This window comes from Phocoena phocoena, chromosome 4, assembly GCF_963924675.1.
Source record: "Phocoena phocoena chromosome 4, mPhoPho1.1, whole genome shotgun sequence".
NCBI classification, from domain to species: Eukaryota; Metazoa; Chordata; class Mammalia; order Artiodactyla; family Phocoenidae; genus Phocoena; species Phocoena phocoena.
In genome coordinates, this window is record NC_089222.1 from 17,145,066 (window position 1) to 17,163,388 (window position 18,323).

The 18,323-nt window shown below is 45.5% G+C and overlaps 1 protein-coding gene across 2 annotated transcripts in view; it reads right to left on the reverse strand.

Moving 5' to 3' along the window:
- RYK (receptor like tyrosine kinase) overlaps nucleotides 1-1,560 on the reverse strand; it is a 95,149-nt gene extending 93,589 nt beyond the window's left edge. For both annotated transcript variants that reach the window (XM_065876344.1, XM_065876343.1), the window contains exon 1: nucleotides 1,332-1,560. In XM_065876344.1, the coding sequence (XP_065732416.1) occupies nucleotides 1,332-1,560 (229 nt within the window). The remainder of the gene's footprint in view (nucleotides 1-1,331) is intronic.
- Nucleotides 1,561-18,323: the final 16,763 nt, after the last annotated feature.

Below are 18,323 nucleotides of genomic sequence, written 5' to 3' on the forward strand. Positions count from 1 at the left end.
ACATTAATATTTTTTAAATTAATGTTGAGTCAATTTATAAGCATTCATTATTTTTCCTAAACCTTAGTCTTGTTTCAAGTACTAATCCAATTTGCTGTTTTAACTTAGCTAAATTAAATTCAGCTAATTCCACCAGACTAAAAAGAGGATTATAGACCAGCAGGACATTACAAAAACACAGCATTCTTTGGTTAAAGGGGACAAACCCGTATATGTAACAATGTCTAAACAGCCTGCTTAAAAGCAGTTCCATTTTAACACTGAGTGGACTTCAGTAGACCTCAAGAAAGTCTTATAACAAAAAAAATTGAATAAAATGACAGCTAATGGATGCTTAAAAGAATAATTTTTCCCCTCAAACCCTTAGATGCACCACAAATCTGAGATGAAATAAAAATGAAAAAAAATGTGGTTTTATGGCCCATAATACACAAAAGAAAGTGAATGTATAGCTATCTGCAACTACCAAAGACTTCCCATTTGGGGCCATTTCTATCAGACCTTCCTCTAAGGGGTCATTTCCAGAATCCACAAAGTCACATTTTTCAAATTAATTCCCCAATGACAAAGCTAATTAGGTAGCACAGAACCACCAACTGACCCAAAGCCAAGTTCTCCTTTTCTTACAAGGTATTCTAAGTAGAAGAGTGGCCCAGAAATTCAGAATCAGTCCAAACTCCAACACAAGAACCAAAAAGGTACTGAAAAAGCTAAAAGGTCGGCTACCTGGAGATTCATTCACTGTTGTAAAATATGCTTATCGGTCCCAAGATTTGGAGACTGTCACGAACATGCAGTGCCCTTATAACCAATCTCTGTCTCTCATTTAAAAACAAAAAACAAAAAACTACGATAACCAGAAAGTATGAGCACCGTAGTGTAGCCTCTACTGGGGCATCAAAAACCACAGCAGATTTAACCTAAATAAAACGTGGATTTCGAGTATCCAAAATCCAGGGCCCTAGAGTGACACGTTGAGGAAAGGTCGAAGAAACTTGGAGCGGCAGGGAAGAAGAGTCTGCCTCTAGGGAACAGGCGAAAGGCTAAATAGGCTGTAAGCAGGCTGGAATGGGGTAGATCGCCGGGGGCCGAGGGGTCCCCGGGTCTTTCCGCGACGTGCGGGGGAGGCCGGAAGGCTGGCCAAGGGCGGGGGCCGGGCAGGGACCACACCTCCCGGCCAGCAAGGCAGGCAAAGGCCGGGGCCCAGAGGCGACCCGGGGCGCTGGGGCCTGCCCGCCCGCGGTCCAGGTCGCGCGGACTGGGCCGCCGGCGGCCGGAAGCACCGGGGCCCGACCCTACCTGCCCACCCCGGCGCAGGCGGCCCCACTCACCGATTAGCCGGCGCACCTCATCCTCGCTCAGGTAGAGGCTCACGCTGGGCCCGGCAGACGCGGGAGGCAGCGCCGGCGGCCTCGGGGCAGGGGCGGCGGCGGCGCCTGGTGCGAGCAGCAGCGGCAGCAGCGCGAGCAGGAGCAGCAGCGGCGGCGGCGGGGCCCTCGGGCCCCGGGTCCACGGGAGGCGGCCCCGGCCCGGCGGCCCCGGCCGCGCCGTCCTGCGCATGGCCACCGCCGCCGCCGCCGAAAAGAAGCGTGGGCCGCCCGCCGCGCCGCCGCCGCCCACCCCCGGCCCCGAGCCCCTCACAGCCCCGAGCCGGGGGCGGCCGCCCAGCTCATCGCGCCGCCGGCCCGTGGCAGCCTGCCGCCGCTTCAGACCGCCGGAGCGCGCCGCCGCCGCCGCCGCCTCCTCGGCCGCATCTTCCGCTGCGGAAGGCGGGCCGCGGTGGCGCGCGTGCGCGCGCCGCCGCCGCCTCGAGAGCGCGCACGCACGCACCGCCTCCTCCGTGCGGGCCCGAGCCCGGCGAGTAGCGCTTTGGGTTTCCAGGTTCTCAGAAGGCGAGGGGCTCCCCGGTCACCCTGTAAAGGAGCCCGTCCCCGCCCCACGTTGTCACCAACCTGATGTTTGCTTGTCTATTGTCTGTACCACACATACCCCCGCCCGGGATGGAGGGTCCAGGCAGGCAGGCCCGGGCAGCGCCTGCAACCGAGTAGGCTTCCAGATTCAGGGAAATGCCTGGATGCGGCCGCTCTGATGGCAAAAGAGAAACAAGCTTTTTATTTGGAGAGAAAAAGAGAAAATACCTTTTATCCTACCAACGGAGGTCAACATTAACATTTCTGTGTCTGTTTTGATGGATATATACTATATACTTTTACTTTCCAAGAAGATCTTGTTGAGCAAACTGCAAACTTTAACCTTATTCCTCCTACACATTACAAATTTTTATTTTTTATAATCGTTTTGCGTCTCTATAATCAACCTGAATTTGGGGCTGTCAACCCGTGGTCCATGCTGGACTTTGACAGCTCCCCCCCGCATATGAAGTTGTGTGCAAAAGTGTGTGTCTGCCTCTCAGTGTGTGCTGTGTGTGGGCTTGAGCACACACAGAGAAGTGATATGTACATCTCCTCATTTGTTCTAGGGAGTCCATGTCCCTGAAAAACGTTAAGAATCACGGATACACCTCATCTCTTTTAAAGGCCGACCAGCGAGCTGGTGCACCTTGTGACGTATTTATTGATGTGTCGCGGTCAAACCTGCTCCAGGTGCCGCCTCTCTTCGTGAGGTTTCCAAGCATCCCGGCCAGGCCTGGCTCACCTAGCCCCTGTGGGCAGCCTAGCCCCTGCCCTGACCCTATGCCTCCCACCAGGCCTGTGCCTCTGGGAACAGCTGCTCCCGGGGCAGGCCCAGCTTCAGTGCACAGTTGCTGCAAGAGTAGTGAGGCCCTGGGAGGATGCTATTTTTATCCTCTGGGGTGGGTGGTGAAAGAGCCGGGCTGATGAGGCGGGAAGTCCTGGAACTTGATTTTCTCCTTCTCTACTGAGAGGGATGGATTGAGTTTAGAGATAAACCAGCCTTGATTTCTCAAGCCTCAACTCCCCAGCACAGAATACTGTGCCCATCATTCTACAGGAGGAGGCTGAGAAGAGGGTGAGGGCTGAGGAAAAGTGCTCCACCTGAGAACGATAAAGTCACAAAGGTCAGCAAAAATACTTCTCTTGGGGCAGCCACTGCTACTTATTAGGGGACCAGGGCTCTATCAAGAAGGGCTTGGGGGCTTCCCTGGTGGTGCAGTGGTTGAGAGTCCTCCTGCCGATGCAGGGGACGCGGGTTCGTGCCCCGGTCTGGGAGGATCCCACATGCCGCGGAGCGGCTGGGCCCGTGAGCCATGGCCGCTGAGCCTGCGCGTCCGGAGCCTGTGCTCCGCAACGGGAGAGGCCACAACAGTGAGAGGCCCGCGTACCGCAAAAAAAAAAAAAGGGGCTTGGGGCTGGTAATGTGCTGTGTGAACAGGCTCTCAATTCAGACAGTAGGAGTTTTTTTAAAGGATGGCATCTTCCCGGCATTTTTTAAAATGACTCACAGTCCCCCTGTAAGGAAGCCCTGTCTTCAAGGCAATCTCCTCTTATCAGTGACTTCTTGAGGGAGAGTGTGGTGTCAGCAGAGCACGGAACTGTCTGGCAGTCAGGCCTGGCTGGGCTCTGGTACTTGTTAGTGGTGTGACCTTGGGAAAATTACTTAAACTCTCTGAGCCTCTGGTTTCCTCATTTATAAAATAAGGGGGATAATGCCAGATTCACAGGGCTTTTACAGGATTTAATTGGAGAAGATGTCAGTAAAACACCTAGGCAGACACAGGAATGGGTGGGTGTCACATCCATTGTTGTTGTTATTATAATTAACCTCTTCCCTCTAATAACCACTTCCTGGAAATTTCATCACCAGTTATCTCCAACCATTCAGACCAGGGATCCTCAAGACCTTCATTCCAGGTAGCACCATGCCTGGTCCAGAGCCAAGCTCAAGACATTAATGCCAGGCATCATGGTTGGCCCTGGGATGCAGGGGTGACTAAAGAGCTTCCTTGAGGAGGTATGATAAACATCAAATGCACATTTTCATCAGTGCTAGGAAGAAAAAGCTAGTGGTTGTCAATGTTCCCAGACCAGCAGTAGTATCACCTGGGAACATGCAAAAGTGCTAATTCCTAGGCCCCGCCCCAGACTAACAACAGTAACAACTTCAAGGGGTAGCAGCACACAGAGAAGTGGTATGCACATTGCATCCCTTGTTCTAAGGAGTCCCTGTCCCCCAAAGAGTATCACAGGCCCTCCAAGTGATGCCGGCCACTCTGTCAAGAAAATCTCAGCTCTACCATCTCTCTTTTGGACTCAGGTGCTGCTTCCCTGACCCCCTGCTTTCCCCTTATTCCTTTAGTCTGTTCTCAACACAGCAGCCAGAGCCATCCTGTTAAACCTTAGCTGGATCAAGTCACTCCCTGCCTCTTAGGCTGCCAATGGCTCCCTAATTCACCTAGAATAAAAGGCAAATTCCTTACAAGATGTCAAGGTAGTTCTCATTCTTCACCTTCCTCCCTTCGTGTCCAATCTAGTCTTCTTCTACTCTCCCCCTACTCACTTAGCTCCAGCCACAGTGGCTTCCTTGCTGTACTTCCAACGCATCAGACATGATCCTACCTCAGGGCCTTTGCACTGCTGTTCCCTGTACCTGGAATGCTCTTCCTTCTGACATCCACATGGCTTCATCCTTCACCTGTTCAAATCTACACTCAAATGTTAACTTCTGAAGAAGATTAAAATTTTGACTTCCCAACACTTTAACTCCCCAGAGGGGGAACCAGTTCCCAGTCTCTCCTATCTCTGCAGGGTACTTGGTCTCACACAACACCCAACCAATCTCTAAAGAAGGAGTCCCCTCTCCCTCCTGGGTCAGGGTGTGGGTGGCAACTTTTGAAATTTCCCAATAAGCCTCAGTGTGAAAATGCTGGAAAGCCCTGACTTCAGCCTTCTGAGGTTTCTTTGCCTGGAGGAAATGAAGGCCACAGTCGTCATCCTGCTCCACCCACTGCCCCCGCTCTTGGTTTTGCTTGTCACTGTGGTTGACCTTACTCTCCTCCAGGAGACAAATTTCAGGCCCAGACATCCTCAGGACTTGTTTCACTGCTCCTAAAAAAGGCCAGCCTTGGGCTTCCCTGGTGGAGCAGTGGTTGAGAGTCCGCCTGCTGATGCAGGGGACATGGGTTCGTGCCCCAGTCTGGGAGGATCCCACATGCCGCGGAGCGCGTGGGCCCGTGAGCCATGGCCACTGAGCCTGCGCGTCCGGAGCCTGTGCTCCGCAACAGGAGAGGCCACAACAGTGAGAGGCCCACATACCGCAAAAAAATAAAAAGGCCAGCCTTGGGATTAAGATGCAGCAGGGTGGGTGGGTGGAAGCTCTGGGCCGTCGGGGTCCAGTGGGGAAGGGGTGAGACATCCTGGTTAAGGGAAATGACTGGGGTGTTCATGCGTGGAGTCTTATGCCCACTCAGAGCCTGGCTCACTCGTGTCCACAAGGATAGACGCCCAGTTCACAGAGCCCTGAGAACAACTCCCAACCCAGACTGCACTCACTCAGCTAGGGGAGGGATCTAGAAAAGGGTGGCTCTAGGTTCTGAAAACACCCCCTTCCTTTGCAAGTGGCAGTTGGGAACACTGCTCTGTGTACTATGGAACAGTTTACTTTTTAAACCTTCTCCCTCCACTTGCAGTGTGAATGAGTCAAGCAGCACCAAGTCCTGGAAGAAAATATGAACATCCTCTTTGACACAAGTCATCATCTCTCTCCACCACCTCCCAGTTTCACGTACGTTCTTATAGCCCTTTCTCTAGACATTTACCTACACGTATCATATACATTCAACTGTATGTGTGTGGTTTCTTTCAGTTTTACAGAAATGGGTAATTTTTGACACGATTTGTTTTTTCCCTGATCAAAATGAATTGAGGTCTTGAGGATGCTTGCATGACAGGACACACAGAGGCATTTTGATTGGGATGGACAGTGCTAGATTTCACAGTTCTGGTGATGGACCACACATCCTTTTATGTGCATCTCCGTGCACGTACGTAGATATTCAGAAGGGCAGATTCTCAGAAGTGAAGTGCTGAGTTAAAGGGAGTTAACTTTTAATGTTGATGGATTCCACTGAATCGCCCTCCGGAAGACTTTACCAATGTACCCTTCCACCAGTGACATAAATGAAAGAGACAAGGTAATATATCAGGGTTTTTTCATTTTGCTTTTGACAGTCTGGTGAAAGAAAAACTAACTCTTTAATCTGAGTTTCCCTCATTGCCAGTGAGGTTGAGCAACTTCTTGTAGGTCATTACCAGTGAGGTTGAGCAACTTCTTGTAGGTATTTATTGCCCATTCAATGTACAGCTTTTGCCTGTTTTTCTAGTGAATGGTTCGCCTTTTTTCTTGATTTGTAGATATTTTCTTTTACTGTATCCCTTGTCATTTAACTTTGCTTATGATGTCCTTTACTTAATTTAAATTTTGGATTTTCATTTTAGATAAATCTCACAAACTATTCCTTTACGGCTTCTGCATTTTGTGTCTTGCTTAAGAAAAACTCCACAATTAATATTTTTTGTGTTTTTATAATGCTTTTGTACCTTTAAAACAATTAGCCCCTTCATCCATCTGGAATTTATGTTTATATATGGCATATGACACAATTTTATTTTTCCATATGGGGAGCCATTTTTCCCAAATGCTATTTTTTGTATTTATTGAATATTCCACTCCTAGTTGTTGTAAGTAACTGTATTAGGGTTCTCCAGAAAAACAGAACCAATGGGATATAAATATAAATAAATGAATATATGTGGGTGTATATATATATATATATATACACATATATATGTATATATATATATATATATATATATAGAGAGAGAGAGAGAGAGAGAGAGAGAGAGAGAGAGAGAGAGAGAGGAGAGATAAGAGGAGATTTATTATGGGAATTGGCTGTTATGATTACGGAGCCTGAGAAGTCCCAGGATCTGCCATCTGCAAGCTGGAGACAGACCCAGGAAAGCCTGCAGTATAATTCAGTCTGAATCCAAAGGCCTGAGAAGGGGGTGGGGACAATGGTGTAATTTAAATCCCAGTCTGAGGTCTGAGAACCAGGAGTAAGTCAGAGGGCAGCAGAGGGGGAGTTAGCCCTTCCTCCACCTTTTTGTTCTTTACAAGCTCTCATTGGACTGGATGATGGCACCCTCATTGGTGAGGGTGATCTTCCTTACTCAGTCTACAGATTCGAATGCTAATCTCCTCCAGAGACACCCTCACAGACTTATCCGAAATAATATGTTGACAGCTATCTGAGCATCCCTTCTCCCAGTCAAGTTGACACATAAAATTGACCATCATAAGTCCACCCCTTGTGAACTTGGCACCCATCTACATCTCCTTAAACTATATTTAATCTCTAAATAAAAACAATAATGAGATCATAACTCTGCCGACATGATACAACTCCCCTATGTACAACTGAAAACATGCTTATTTCTTCCCCAGAAGTGGAGGTAAAATACTTGAGTGATGTTTATTCTTCTCTTGATATCCTACAACTCAAATACTATGATGTGAAATTAATAATACCGATATAAAGTCAATACATCTTATGTTTCATGATAAAAGGAAATAAGAGTGGAAAGAAGACAAAGATATTTGTGTAATGTATGTGTGTATACACACAAATGTATCCATAACAAAATTAGTTTTTTTCATAATAAAATAAGCTTTGGGGACAAATGGTTCCCATATGGAAAAAATGAATGTAACAAAATTCATGATAATTACAGGCATCATTTCTGTAGCTGGTCCCATGACTGTAGCTGGTATTTACTTTTTTTTTTTTTTTTTGCTGTATGCGGACCTCTCACTGTCGTCGCCTCTCCCGTTGCAGAGCACAAGCTCCGGACGCGCAGGCTCAGCGGCCACGGCGCACAGGCCTAGCCACTCCGCGGCATGTGGGATCTTCCCGGACCGGGGCACGAACCCGTGTCCCCTGCATCAGCAGGCGGACTCTCAACCACTACACCACCAGGGAAGGGAAGCTCGTGTAGCTGGTATTTTTAATTACCTTCTTCTACTACTCATTCTGTGTATTCCTTTTGCCTTCGGCAAGCACCTCAGCTGGTCATGGTTCTTTATGTGGTAGGGTGACCCAAGACTTCATTCCTAAAGGGTCTGGCCATTACTAAGCCTGCCTGGATTGGGTTGTCATAGTTTTCCATTGAACCTATTCAGAGGGCAAGGTAAACTAAGGACATCCTCAGGGGTCTCCTGTATTCCTAACATACTCTTCCTTACTTATCTCTGGTATCCATTATTGCTTTTGAAAAGTCAGTTGTAACTCTAACTGCCAGTTTGACACATTATTTGTCTTTTCTTTACGGTTGTTTAAGAGATCTTTTTTAGCGGTGTTCCAGTAGGTTATATGTAAATGTGTATATCTTTCCATTTACCTTGCTTGAAATTTATTGAGATTCCTGGATCTGGTGTCTTTAAAAAAAATTCCAGGAAATTCTCAGCTCCATTTCCTTCGTCACTCCTAGATGGATAGATTGAAATGCTTTTTTTTTCTGAACCGTTTGAGAATGGGTGGGAGACATCATGAGTACTTCATTGTACATTTCCCAACAAACACATTCTCTTTCACAACCATAGTACAATTTTCAAAATATAGACACTTAACATTGATACAATACTATTTTCTAATCCACAGTCCATATTCAAATTTTGTCAATTGTCTCAACAAAATCTTTATAACTGTTTTTTCCTGATCCAGGATCCAACCAGAATCACACATTGAGTTCACTTGTCATGTCTTTTTAGTCTCCTTAATCTGAAAGGTTCCTCAACCTTTCTTTTGCCTGAATTTCTTATATTTTGTAGAACATTCTTCAATTGGTGTTGCCTGACATTTCCTCATCACTAGATTCAGGTTACATGTTTTTGGCAGGAATATCACTGAAATGATGTATTCTTCTCAGTGCATGGTATCAGAAGACACAGGATGTTGGTTTATTGAATATTCCATTCTTTTTTAAATATTTGTTTCTTTATTTGGTTGTTCTGGGTCTTAGTTGCGGCAGGCAGGCTCCTTAGACGTGGCTCGCCAGCTCCTTAGTCGGGACACATGGGCTCCTTAGTTGTGGCATGTGAACTCCTAGTTGTGGCATGCATGTGGGATCTAGTTCCTTGACCAGGGATCAAACCCCAGCCCCCTGCATTGGGAGTGTGGAATATTAACCACTGCGCCACCAGGGAAGACCCCTGAATATTCCATTCTTAAGGGTTGTAACCAATTATATTAGTCAGGGTTCTCCAGAGAAACAGAACAAATAGGAAATAAATATAAATAAATAAGTAAATATATATGTTAACTTTGATCACTTGGTTAATATGTTTTCTGATACATTTCCTTTTAGTAAAGTTACTCTTTTTCCCTTTGTAATTAATAAAAAATTAGGGGTGGTGGGGGAGATACTTTGAGATTCTTTAAATCTCTGGCTCTTCATCAAACTTTTATGCACTAAATTGATCATCCATTGATGATTTTTTAACTTTATTATTCCTTCCATATTTAGTTGGCATTCAACCATAAGGGAGACCTTTTCCTTTTCTCCTATTTATATTTAAAATTTATTTATATCAGTGTGGATTTGTGAATTCTTGTTTTATTCAGTGAATTATAGTCTATTACTATCATTATATATTTTTCAGTCTCAAGACATATTTGATGATATTTGAGATTTTGCCACTTCAGTTGGTTCCTATGTCCTTTGGTATGTCTTTGGCATTGGTTGAACATTTTCTTACTTTATGGAACAACGAAATATTCTTGTCTCCTCTTGTACTTTTCTGTCCCAACCCTGGAATCAACCCATTTTTCTTAGGAGCCCCAGTTCCTTTTAGTGGAGAATAGTATTCAGAAACCAAGATTGAGGAGCTAGGTATGCTTACTGCTACTGGGGTATAATTGGTTCTAGGCCCTCTGAGGAGACAGAGCAAGGAAATAAATGCATTTATGTATGTATATGCTTGTGTGTGTATATGCATGCATACACACATGGATCTGTAAAATCAATGAGTTTGCATCAACACCTCTGATTCCATTCTCACACTGTTCCTTCCTTATCCCCTATTTGTAAATCCCTTCTATGACAATAAGAAACCTGGCTCCATTATCCTCGCTGTATCTGCTTATTTGTTCAGTCCTTCCATAGTTAAGTAAACTCTTGGCCTTGCTTTCTAAAAGCTTAGCCCCAGAAACACCAATCTCCACCCCCACTCCCCACTTCAGGTATGCCAGCCAAAGCTCTGCCGCCATGAAGGGGAAGGAAGGGAGGCCAGTTAAAGACTGGGCCCTTGACATGCCATCCCTTACATCTTGGGTACACTGGCCAGAATGTCAGTCACTGATTCCCTTTTTATCTGTGTCCATTGTATTTTTCAGTTCATCTTTTTCATTTAAAAAATTGCCGTAAATTGAGCTTCCCTGGTGGTGCAGTGGTTGAGAGTCCGCCTGCTGATGCAGGGGATGCGGGTTCGTGCCCCGGTCCGGGTAGATCCCATGTGCCGTGGAGCAGCTGGGCCCGTGAGCCATGGCCGATGAGCCTGCACATCCGGAGTCTGTGCTCTGCAACGGGAGAGGCCACAACAGTGAGAGGCCCACGTACCGCAGGAAAAAAAAAAAAAATTGCCATAAATCTGATTTTAATTCACAAATTCTCAAATGGTTGCTTTTCTACCACAGCTGATTCTTGTTTTTTTTCTAAATAATAATAAAAGAATATCTAATATTTATTGAGCACTTATTATTACCTGCTGAACCGAGTGTTTTTACATGGATTATCTCATTTAATTTTCACAATAATCCTATGATATTGGTATTATTTAAATCCCCATTTTATAGTTTAGGAAATCGAGGCACAAATTAATTACCTTGCCCAATGCCATCCACACATCTAGAAAGTGGTAGATCTAGGAATTGATTTCAGGTAGTTTGATTCCTGAGCCCATGTGCTTAGCCATTCGGGAGCAATTACTCATATGCATTTAAACTCTTCTCTTTGTGCTCACTTTTTCCCCAGACATCAGTCTTTCTTGTTGTTGAGTTTGCTACTCTCTTTTAGGGTACTGGTTTTCCTCAGGTACCTCCTGACTCTTGACTGCCTTCTCCTCCTCGGGCTTGTGAACCATGTTGGTCTTTGAGGTGCAGGTTCTGGGAATGAGAGTGTGCCCCTGCCTCTCCCCACGCCCAGAGTATTGTGGGGGGGCCTCTGCATGCATATCTTTTGCTATGAGGTCTTCATGTCTGTCCTGGTGTCACTTGCTGCCTAGACATCAATCTGCCCCTGCGGCCCCAGTGCCCAGGCACTGCTTTATCCTGGGGACAATGCCACTGGTAACCCCTGCTCAGCACAAGAGGAGCTGAGGGAGGATTCCACCAGCCCTGTTGCTTCAAATTAAATATCCTCATGGTTGACCCAAGGGCCACCCCGCCATTCCTCAGGTCCATTGACTCTGAGCTTGGATCCGTTGAAGAACCATTCCCACCTCCAAAGCAGGACTTTTCTGGTTTTTCACTGTGGTTTCCTCTAATCTTGTTTGATACCATCCAGTTTCTGTTTTCCAGGGGATTTCTCGATTTTTCTGATCCATGCAAAAGAAATCAGTATTTCTGCATGACAAAACGACCATAAGCAAAATTAAAAAGCAAAAGATAAGTTGAGGAAAAATCTTTACAATTTTTATCCCAGTCAAAAAAGTGTGCTGTATGAAGAACTTTTGCCAGCTGATGTAAACACACACACACGTATCTACAATTCAACAACAACAAAAGCAGGTAAAGAAATGGACAATTCGCAGAAAAATACAAATAGTTTGGAAATATATTAAAATGCTTAAGCTCAGTCATAAATAAGAAAAATGCGAGTTAAAACTACACTGAGATACTGTATTTTAACCTGTTAGATTGACCAGTCTCTAACAGTTTGATAACATGTCATAGCTGACGGGAATGAAAATTACAAGTCTCCAAGGAAGGCATTTTGACAATTGTCTATCAAGTCTGCAAATGCAGATATTCTCTGACCAGCAGTTTCACTTCTAGTACTTTATCCTAAGGATATATTTGCATACTTAGGAAGTGATATGTGGACAAAGTTATTCCCTGCATTATTTCATAATAGCGAACAATGGGAAACGTGCTCATGGATAGTGCAATGGTTCAGTAACTTATGATGGGTCCCCATGGTTATGTGGGTATAAAGAAAAATGAGAAGGCTCTTTATGTGTGTGTATGAGTAAGACCAGGTGCAAAGCAGTATGTGGAGCATGCTAGTATTTGTACAAAAAAGGGGCAATGGAATATAAGTTATATCTTGTACGTGCCTAATATAGATATGGGAGGTTACACACACACCGCCATCACCATCCACCACCACACGCTGATATTGATTGCCTGGGGCAGCGATGGGAGGAAAACTTATTGTACATCCTTTGATACTTTTTAGAATTTTGAACTAGGTGAACATGCTCTCCTTTCCCTCAACAATTTGTTTTATAATTCTTCTCAAAAAACAATGTGGTTCAATGATTAGTCTTATTCTCTGGTGCTATCGTGGATTCTCTTCCTCCTCCTCCCTTCCTCCCCTCCTCCCCTCCTTCCCCCTCCTCCCTTCCTCCCCTCCTCCCCTCCTTCCCCCTCCTCCCCTCCTCCCCCCTCCTCCCCCCCTTCCTCCTCCCCTCCTCCTCCCCTCCTCCCCTCCTCCTCCCCCTCCTTCTCCTCTTCCTCCTCTTCCTCTTCTTCTTGCTCCATGACTTTATGAGATTTGGGAATGTGGGGAGGGACCGCAGACATGTGCACCTAGTTTGCTACCTGTTTCCATTCTCATCCCTCATTATTAATCTCTAATGTATAGTATCAAGTTCAAAATAGCATAAGCTAGTGTGTTATGATTGAGAGAGAGAGAGAAAAAAAAAGGCCTGATTTTAAGGAATTGGTCCTGTGATCGTGGGAGCTGGCAAGTCCAAAGTTTGTAGGGCAGACCCACAGGCTGGAAATTCAGGGAAGAGTTGATATTGGAATCCTGAGCCCAAAATGTGCAGGCTAGAAACTCAGGCAGAAGTTCTATGTTGCCTTCTGGAGGCCAAATTCCTTCCTCATGGAAGCCTGGGTCTTAAGGCCTTCAACTGATTAGATTGAGGTCCATCCACATGATGGAAGGTCATCTGCTTTTATACAAATCTATGGAGTCAAATGTTAATCACATCTAAAAAGTACTTTCACAGCAGCATCTAGACTGGAGTCTGACCAAATATCCGGGCACCACTGCTGAGCCAAGTTAGCACATAAAATTAGCTACTGCAGCCAGTCTTCCTGTTTTTGTCCTCTTCACTGCCCACGGCTCTCTGATCACTTGTTGTTGTTGAGGTCGAGCAATGTGTTCACAGCATGTTGACTCCTGTGCTCAGCCACGCGGTGCTCTCCAGGCACCCATGCTGCCACAGAGGTCATAGGGTGTCATTTTCACTCAAGTGTCAGAATCACTCCATGGTTCTCCCAGCCTCACACAGAGGGAAGCTCCACCAGGACTACGATTTCTCTGGACCACATTTCCCTTCCATGGCTTCATTGACTTACTGAAGCTGTCTCTAATCTTTTCCTCTATTTTACTACAAATATAATCATGACAAATAGACATTATATTTGTGACACAATGCACTCTTGAAAAATTTCTTCTCCTTCTCCTTCTTTTAATGATGCTGTTAGGGGTACCTGCTATGGATTCATCAGCCAAAGAAAGAAAAGGCACTTTTTCTTCCCTGTTCAACAGGATCTTAGGTCATGGTAGCTTTAAATGCTTAAGGTCAGCCTGGCTCTCCTGAACCCCAAAGAGTTACCAGACCTGTGTTCTCAGGAGCTTGGTGAAAGAAACTAAATTGGATGAATTGGAAGTGGACGTGAGGGCTAGGTTAGAACTTCCAGGGAAGGAGGGATCAGTTGCCAAGTAAACCTTACTGGGGCTGGGGAGGGGGAGTGTCTCAGGTTTTGTGAGGAGGCTGGAAGTCTGTGGACACTGAGTGGTGACCCCGGTTGCCACAGGGACCCCTGTAACTGAGCCCTTCTGTGAGGAAGGCCCTGGGAGGGCCATTTCCGAGTCCTGCCTGGAGAGGCAGTGCTGGTCCAAAAAGCTGAAGTCCGAATCTACACAGCAGGAGAGGCTCCTCTTTCCCCACTGTTCTGGACTAGACAAGCCTAGGCTTCTGATGTGACTTGAGGGGAGGGGAAAGATTCACTGAAAATGACTGGTACTTTTTGCTGACCATTATGAGTGGGCCAGGTTTGACTGAGAAAAATAAAGGTATATGTCATCCTTGCAGTTTGAGTACTGAGGAGTAGTCTTTACCTGACAGGTATGTGATTTTTAGATCCAGCCTCATTCTACTCAGATTCTTTCTGCTAGATTCTGTCCTTTCTCTCAAAGCAAAGTTCCTTCCCTTACTCAGAATAACCCTTCTCTTTGGCATCTGTCTCCATCCAATTATATCAAGAAATATATGAGATCCTGCAGGATTCTGGGGGTTCCCCATTCTTTCTGTAGAAAATATTATCTTTATGGGTAATCCGTTTGCACTACCTAAAACCCCTGCTTAATGCAATGCCTGCATTTCCTCCAAGTCAATGCTTTTCTGCAAGGAAAGCCAGAGTTCCCAAACTCTGTCCTATGATATACCGGCTTGGTAAGTGGTTTATAGTTCCACCAAACCTTATCCAGTAAGTTTGAGAAACGTTGCATATCAATGCCTGCTTTTGGAGAATCAAATGCACATTAATGGGGGTGGGGGAGAGATGGAGTGGGAGTTTGGGGTTAGCAGATGCAAACTATTACATATAGAATGGATAAACAACAAGGTCCTACTGTATAGCACAGGGAACTATATTCAATATCCTGTGATAAACCATAATGAAAAAGAATATTTAAAAAATTGTATATATATATACATATATATATAAATGTATGTATGTAGATATATATATATGTATAACTGAGTCACTTTGCTGTACAGCAGAAATTAACACAACATTGTAAATCAACTATACTTCAATAAAAAAATAAAATTTTTAAATGTACATTAATATAATAAAGATTGTGAGAAGTCCTGGTAAGCTTTACTTAACTCAATGATTTCTAGACATATTAAATCGCCACTTTCTCATGGTACACTTATTGGCATCATCAGTTCTGCAGACCGTGTTTGGGAAAATGGAGCAGTGGAAGGACCACTAGGCTTGGAATGAAAGGAACTTTGTCCTAATCCATGGGACCCCCTCGACGGGGTCACCATGCTTCCTTGGAACAACCTCTTCCAATTTGCAAAGTGAGGTGGATAGACTTGATTTTTTATTCAGACCTGAAATTGAACCTACCTTTTTATCTGACCACTATTAGAAAATTGGGGCATACAGAAGGAGCTGAGAGTTTATCCAAGAAAAAGGAGAGAGCACTGAATGATGGTGAGGCAGATCGGGGCTCTGGCCCCCACCAGCTCTGTGACCCCAGGCAAGTTGTAGGTCCTTGGTTGTAAATGGAGTCAATAATAGCAATTCTGCAGCAGGGATGAGGAGAGGAGGGCGTGAGGCTGTGCATGCAAAGCACCCAATCAATGGCCTGGCCCATAGGAAGCATAGCTGTGAAATCACTGTCCTAGTGATGATACCACAGAAGTAGAGCTGCGGCACTCTCTGAGATTTAAGTATAATTGATTTGAAACCCCACCTTTGCTTCTACTTAGGTTCATGCACCTCCGCCAAAAAATGCCCTTGTGTTCCTAGGATCCACAGGCTCCAATTTCACCCCCCACCCCTGCTCTCAGTTCTCTGTTCTGAGCAGATCCAGACAGCACCAACCTCTTTCCCCCATTTGCAGGATCGTGCGGGACAGTGTTACTGTAATAAACTTTGTTACAGATGTGGAGTAAAGGGAAGTGGGGTTGCGAGTAGAATGGGAAGGGTTCTAGACCAGCACAGCATGGTCCAAATCTTGAGACACTGCTGATCTTTACATGACAGTCACTCCCACCGAGGCCCAATTCTCTCCAGCCACCCACTGAGTTGGTGAGATATCTCCCCGCCCCACCTCCCCCCGCTCCCCAAGGCTGTCCTCAATTCCCTTCCCACTCGAGATGCCTTTAACTCCCCAATTCAGGCTTATTTCCTCTGCAGAGGAGTTTAACTATCTCTCTGTTTTCTATTCTCAACTGTTCACCTTCTGTCTCCACCCAGGTGTTTTGTCAAACAAAGATCCCTGTGCACAACAGGAATGCACGCCTGGGGGAAGACACAGCCGCAGTGTGTTATGATTTTAAATATTAGCTTTCCGCCCTCTCTGCTACGATTATAATTATTACTGAACTATGCCTAGGAGAGACGGGACAGTCAGACTAGCATGTAGATGGATCATTTTGGTGAAATTTAGAGGATAGAAGTGAAATGTAAGATCAGAGGTCGGGGAACCAGGCAGCAGGGCCTTCCTGATAGAGTAGGTGAGAGAGGATTGGGCCTAAACAGGGCAGGGCAGTGAGGATAGGAACAGGGGACCTGATGTGAGAGATATTTACGGGATATGGTCAGTAGGCTTGATGATAGAGTGAGTTAGGTTGTGGGGAGGAAGCAGAGGCCAAGGACAAATCCTACGTGTTTGGACTGGGAACAAGTGATGATGGTGCCATTATGATGGAGAAAGGATAACAGCAGTATTAATGCTCTCCTTCCTCACCATCCTTTCCTCCTTCTGCTACTACTAATGATCAGGGCCATTTATTGAGCATCGACAGGGGGTCAGACACTCTGACGAGTGCTTAACACGCATGATATATGAGACCATTTGATCCTCTAAGGAATGCAGTATCATCCAGTTTTCCAGGTGAGAATACAGTAACTTTCCCAAAGTTTCACAGATAACAAAGTGCACTTTGAACACGTTTAGGTTCTGAAATAGCGATTTTGGTTCGGGACATGCTGAGTTTGAGGTTCCTGTGGAATATCCTGGCAGAAATGTCCCACCAGAAGATGGAAATGTAGGTCTGAGCTCAGCAGAAAAACTGAGCAAGAGACACAGCCATCCATACAGAGGTGGCAGGAAAGGCCAGGGTGATTAGCATGGGATGAGTCAGGGAAGCCTATGTAGAGAGAGGGGGGAAGAGAGATGAGATGAACGCTGGGCATTTCAATGCAAGGGACAGGAGAGGAAGAGAAACTACAGGAGAGGAGCCACCAGAGAGTGAGGAGAGCCGGCAGAGTAGCAGTGCAGTCCAGTAAAAGTTGTGTGTTCCGTCTGCTGAATGCTGCCAGGGAAGCCAAGAATGAAGCATGCCCAACGCATCTATCAACCAAGGGGGCAAGAGGGGGTGAGACAGAAGGATCTGGGAGCAAAGTCTGCAAGAAAAGGACATTGACTTAGAGGTAAGTACATAGAAAACTAAGCAAAGGGGAAAAAGGGCAATTATTAAATCCAAGGAAAACAAAAATTGTTCAAGAAAGGAAAGGCAATTAGAGTATACTATAGGAAGTTAGTGTGTGTGGGAGTCTTCATAAAAGCTAAATCTTTTATCTCCCATGCTTGGAAATCAGTAAATAATGTCCAAAAGTCAAGAGGTAGCGATATAACTTCACTCTTTAGCAATATGGAGGAAAATATTTTAAAAAATGAGTTAAAGGTGTAAAGTGAGAATGGGAGTAGAGGACAGGAGAGAGGACCAGAAGACTACTGTTTTTCTAATGTTTTAGAGAATTACTTGACTTTTAAAATTATATGTAAGCAGAACTTTGATAAAAAATTAAAATAAAAGATTGAAATGGGATAAAGAAGGGTCGATTGGAGCATGATGAAGGGGTTCTTCCCAGCCCGTGAACTGAGCTGTCTGTTAGACCTCATTCCAACTACGTAGTAAAAACCCATGTAACTCACGAGACAGGATGAAACATGAAATCTTAATCTGTGGCGGACTAATAGCTGAGACATCAACTAGCAGGTTCACTCCCCTCAGCCACCACAAGAAGCCCTCTAGCAACAAGAATAGCAGATGCCTTAGCTTATCACTTCAAAGAGGTTCTGTTCTCCGGTGGACACGAGACAAAACAGTCTGGAAAGTCTGCATAAACTCGGAGAACTGGTTTCCACTGTGTCTGTGGTGTGTGTATGTGTTTATAAAGAGAGATTTGTGCTGGAGGAGGACAGAGACGGGAGACAGGGCAACAGAGGGAGAACAAGGGTGATAAGAGGTAGAACAGTTCTCCCGCTAACATGACTCTGACGTGAGGAGAAAGCAGGAGAGGAGCATTGCCCTGGAGGTGCAGGGGCACCTCCGAGAAGGGGAGGCTTGTGGGCTTAGTGTCCAAGTTG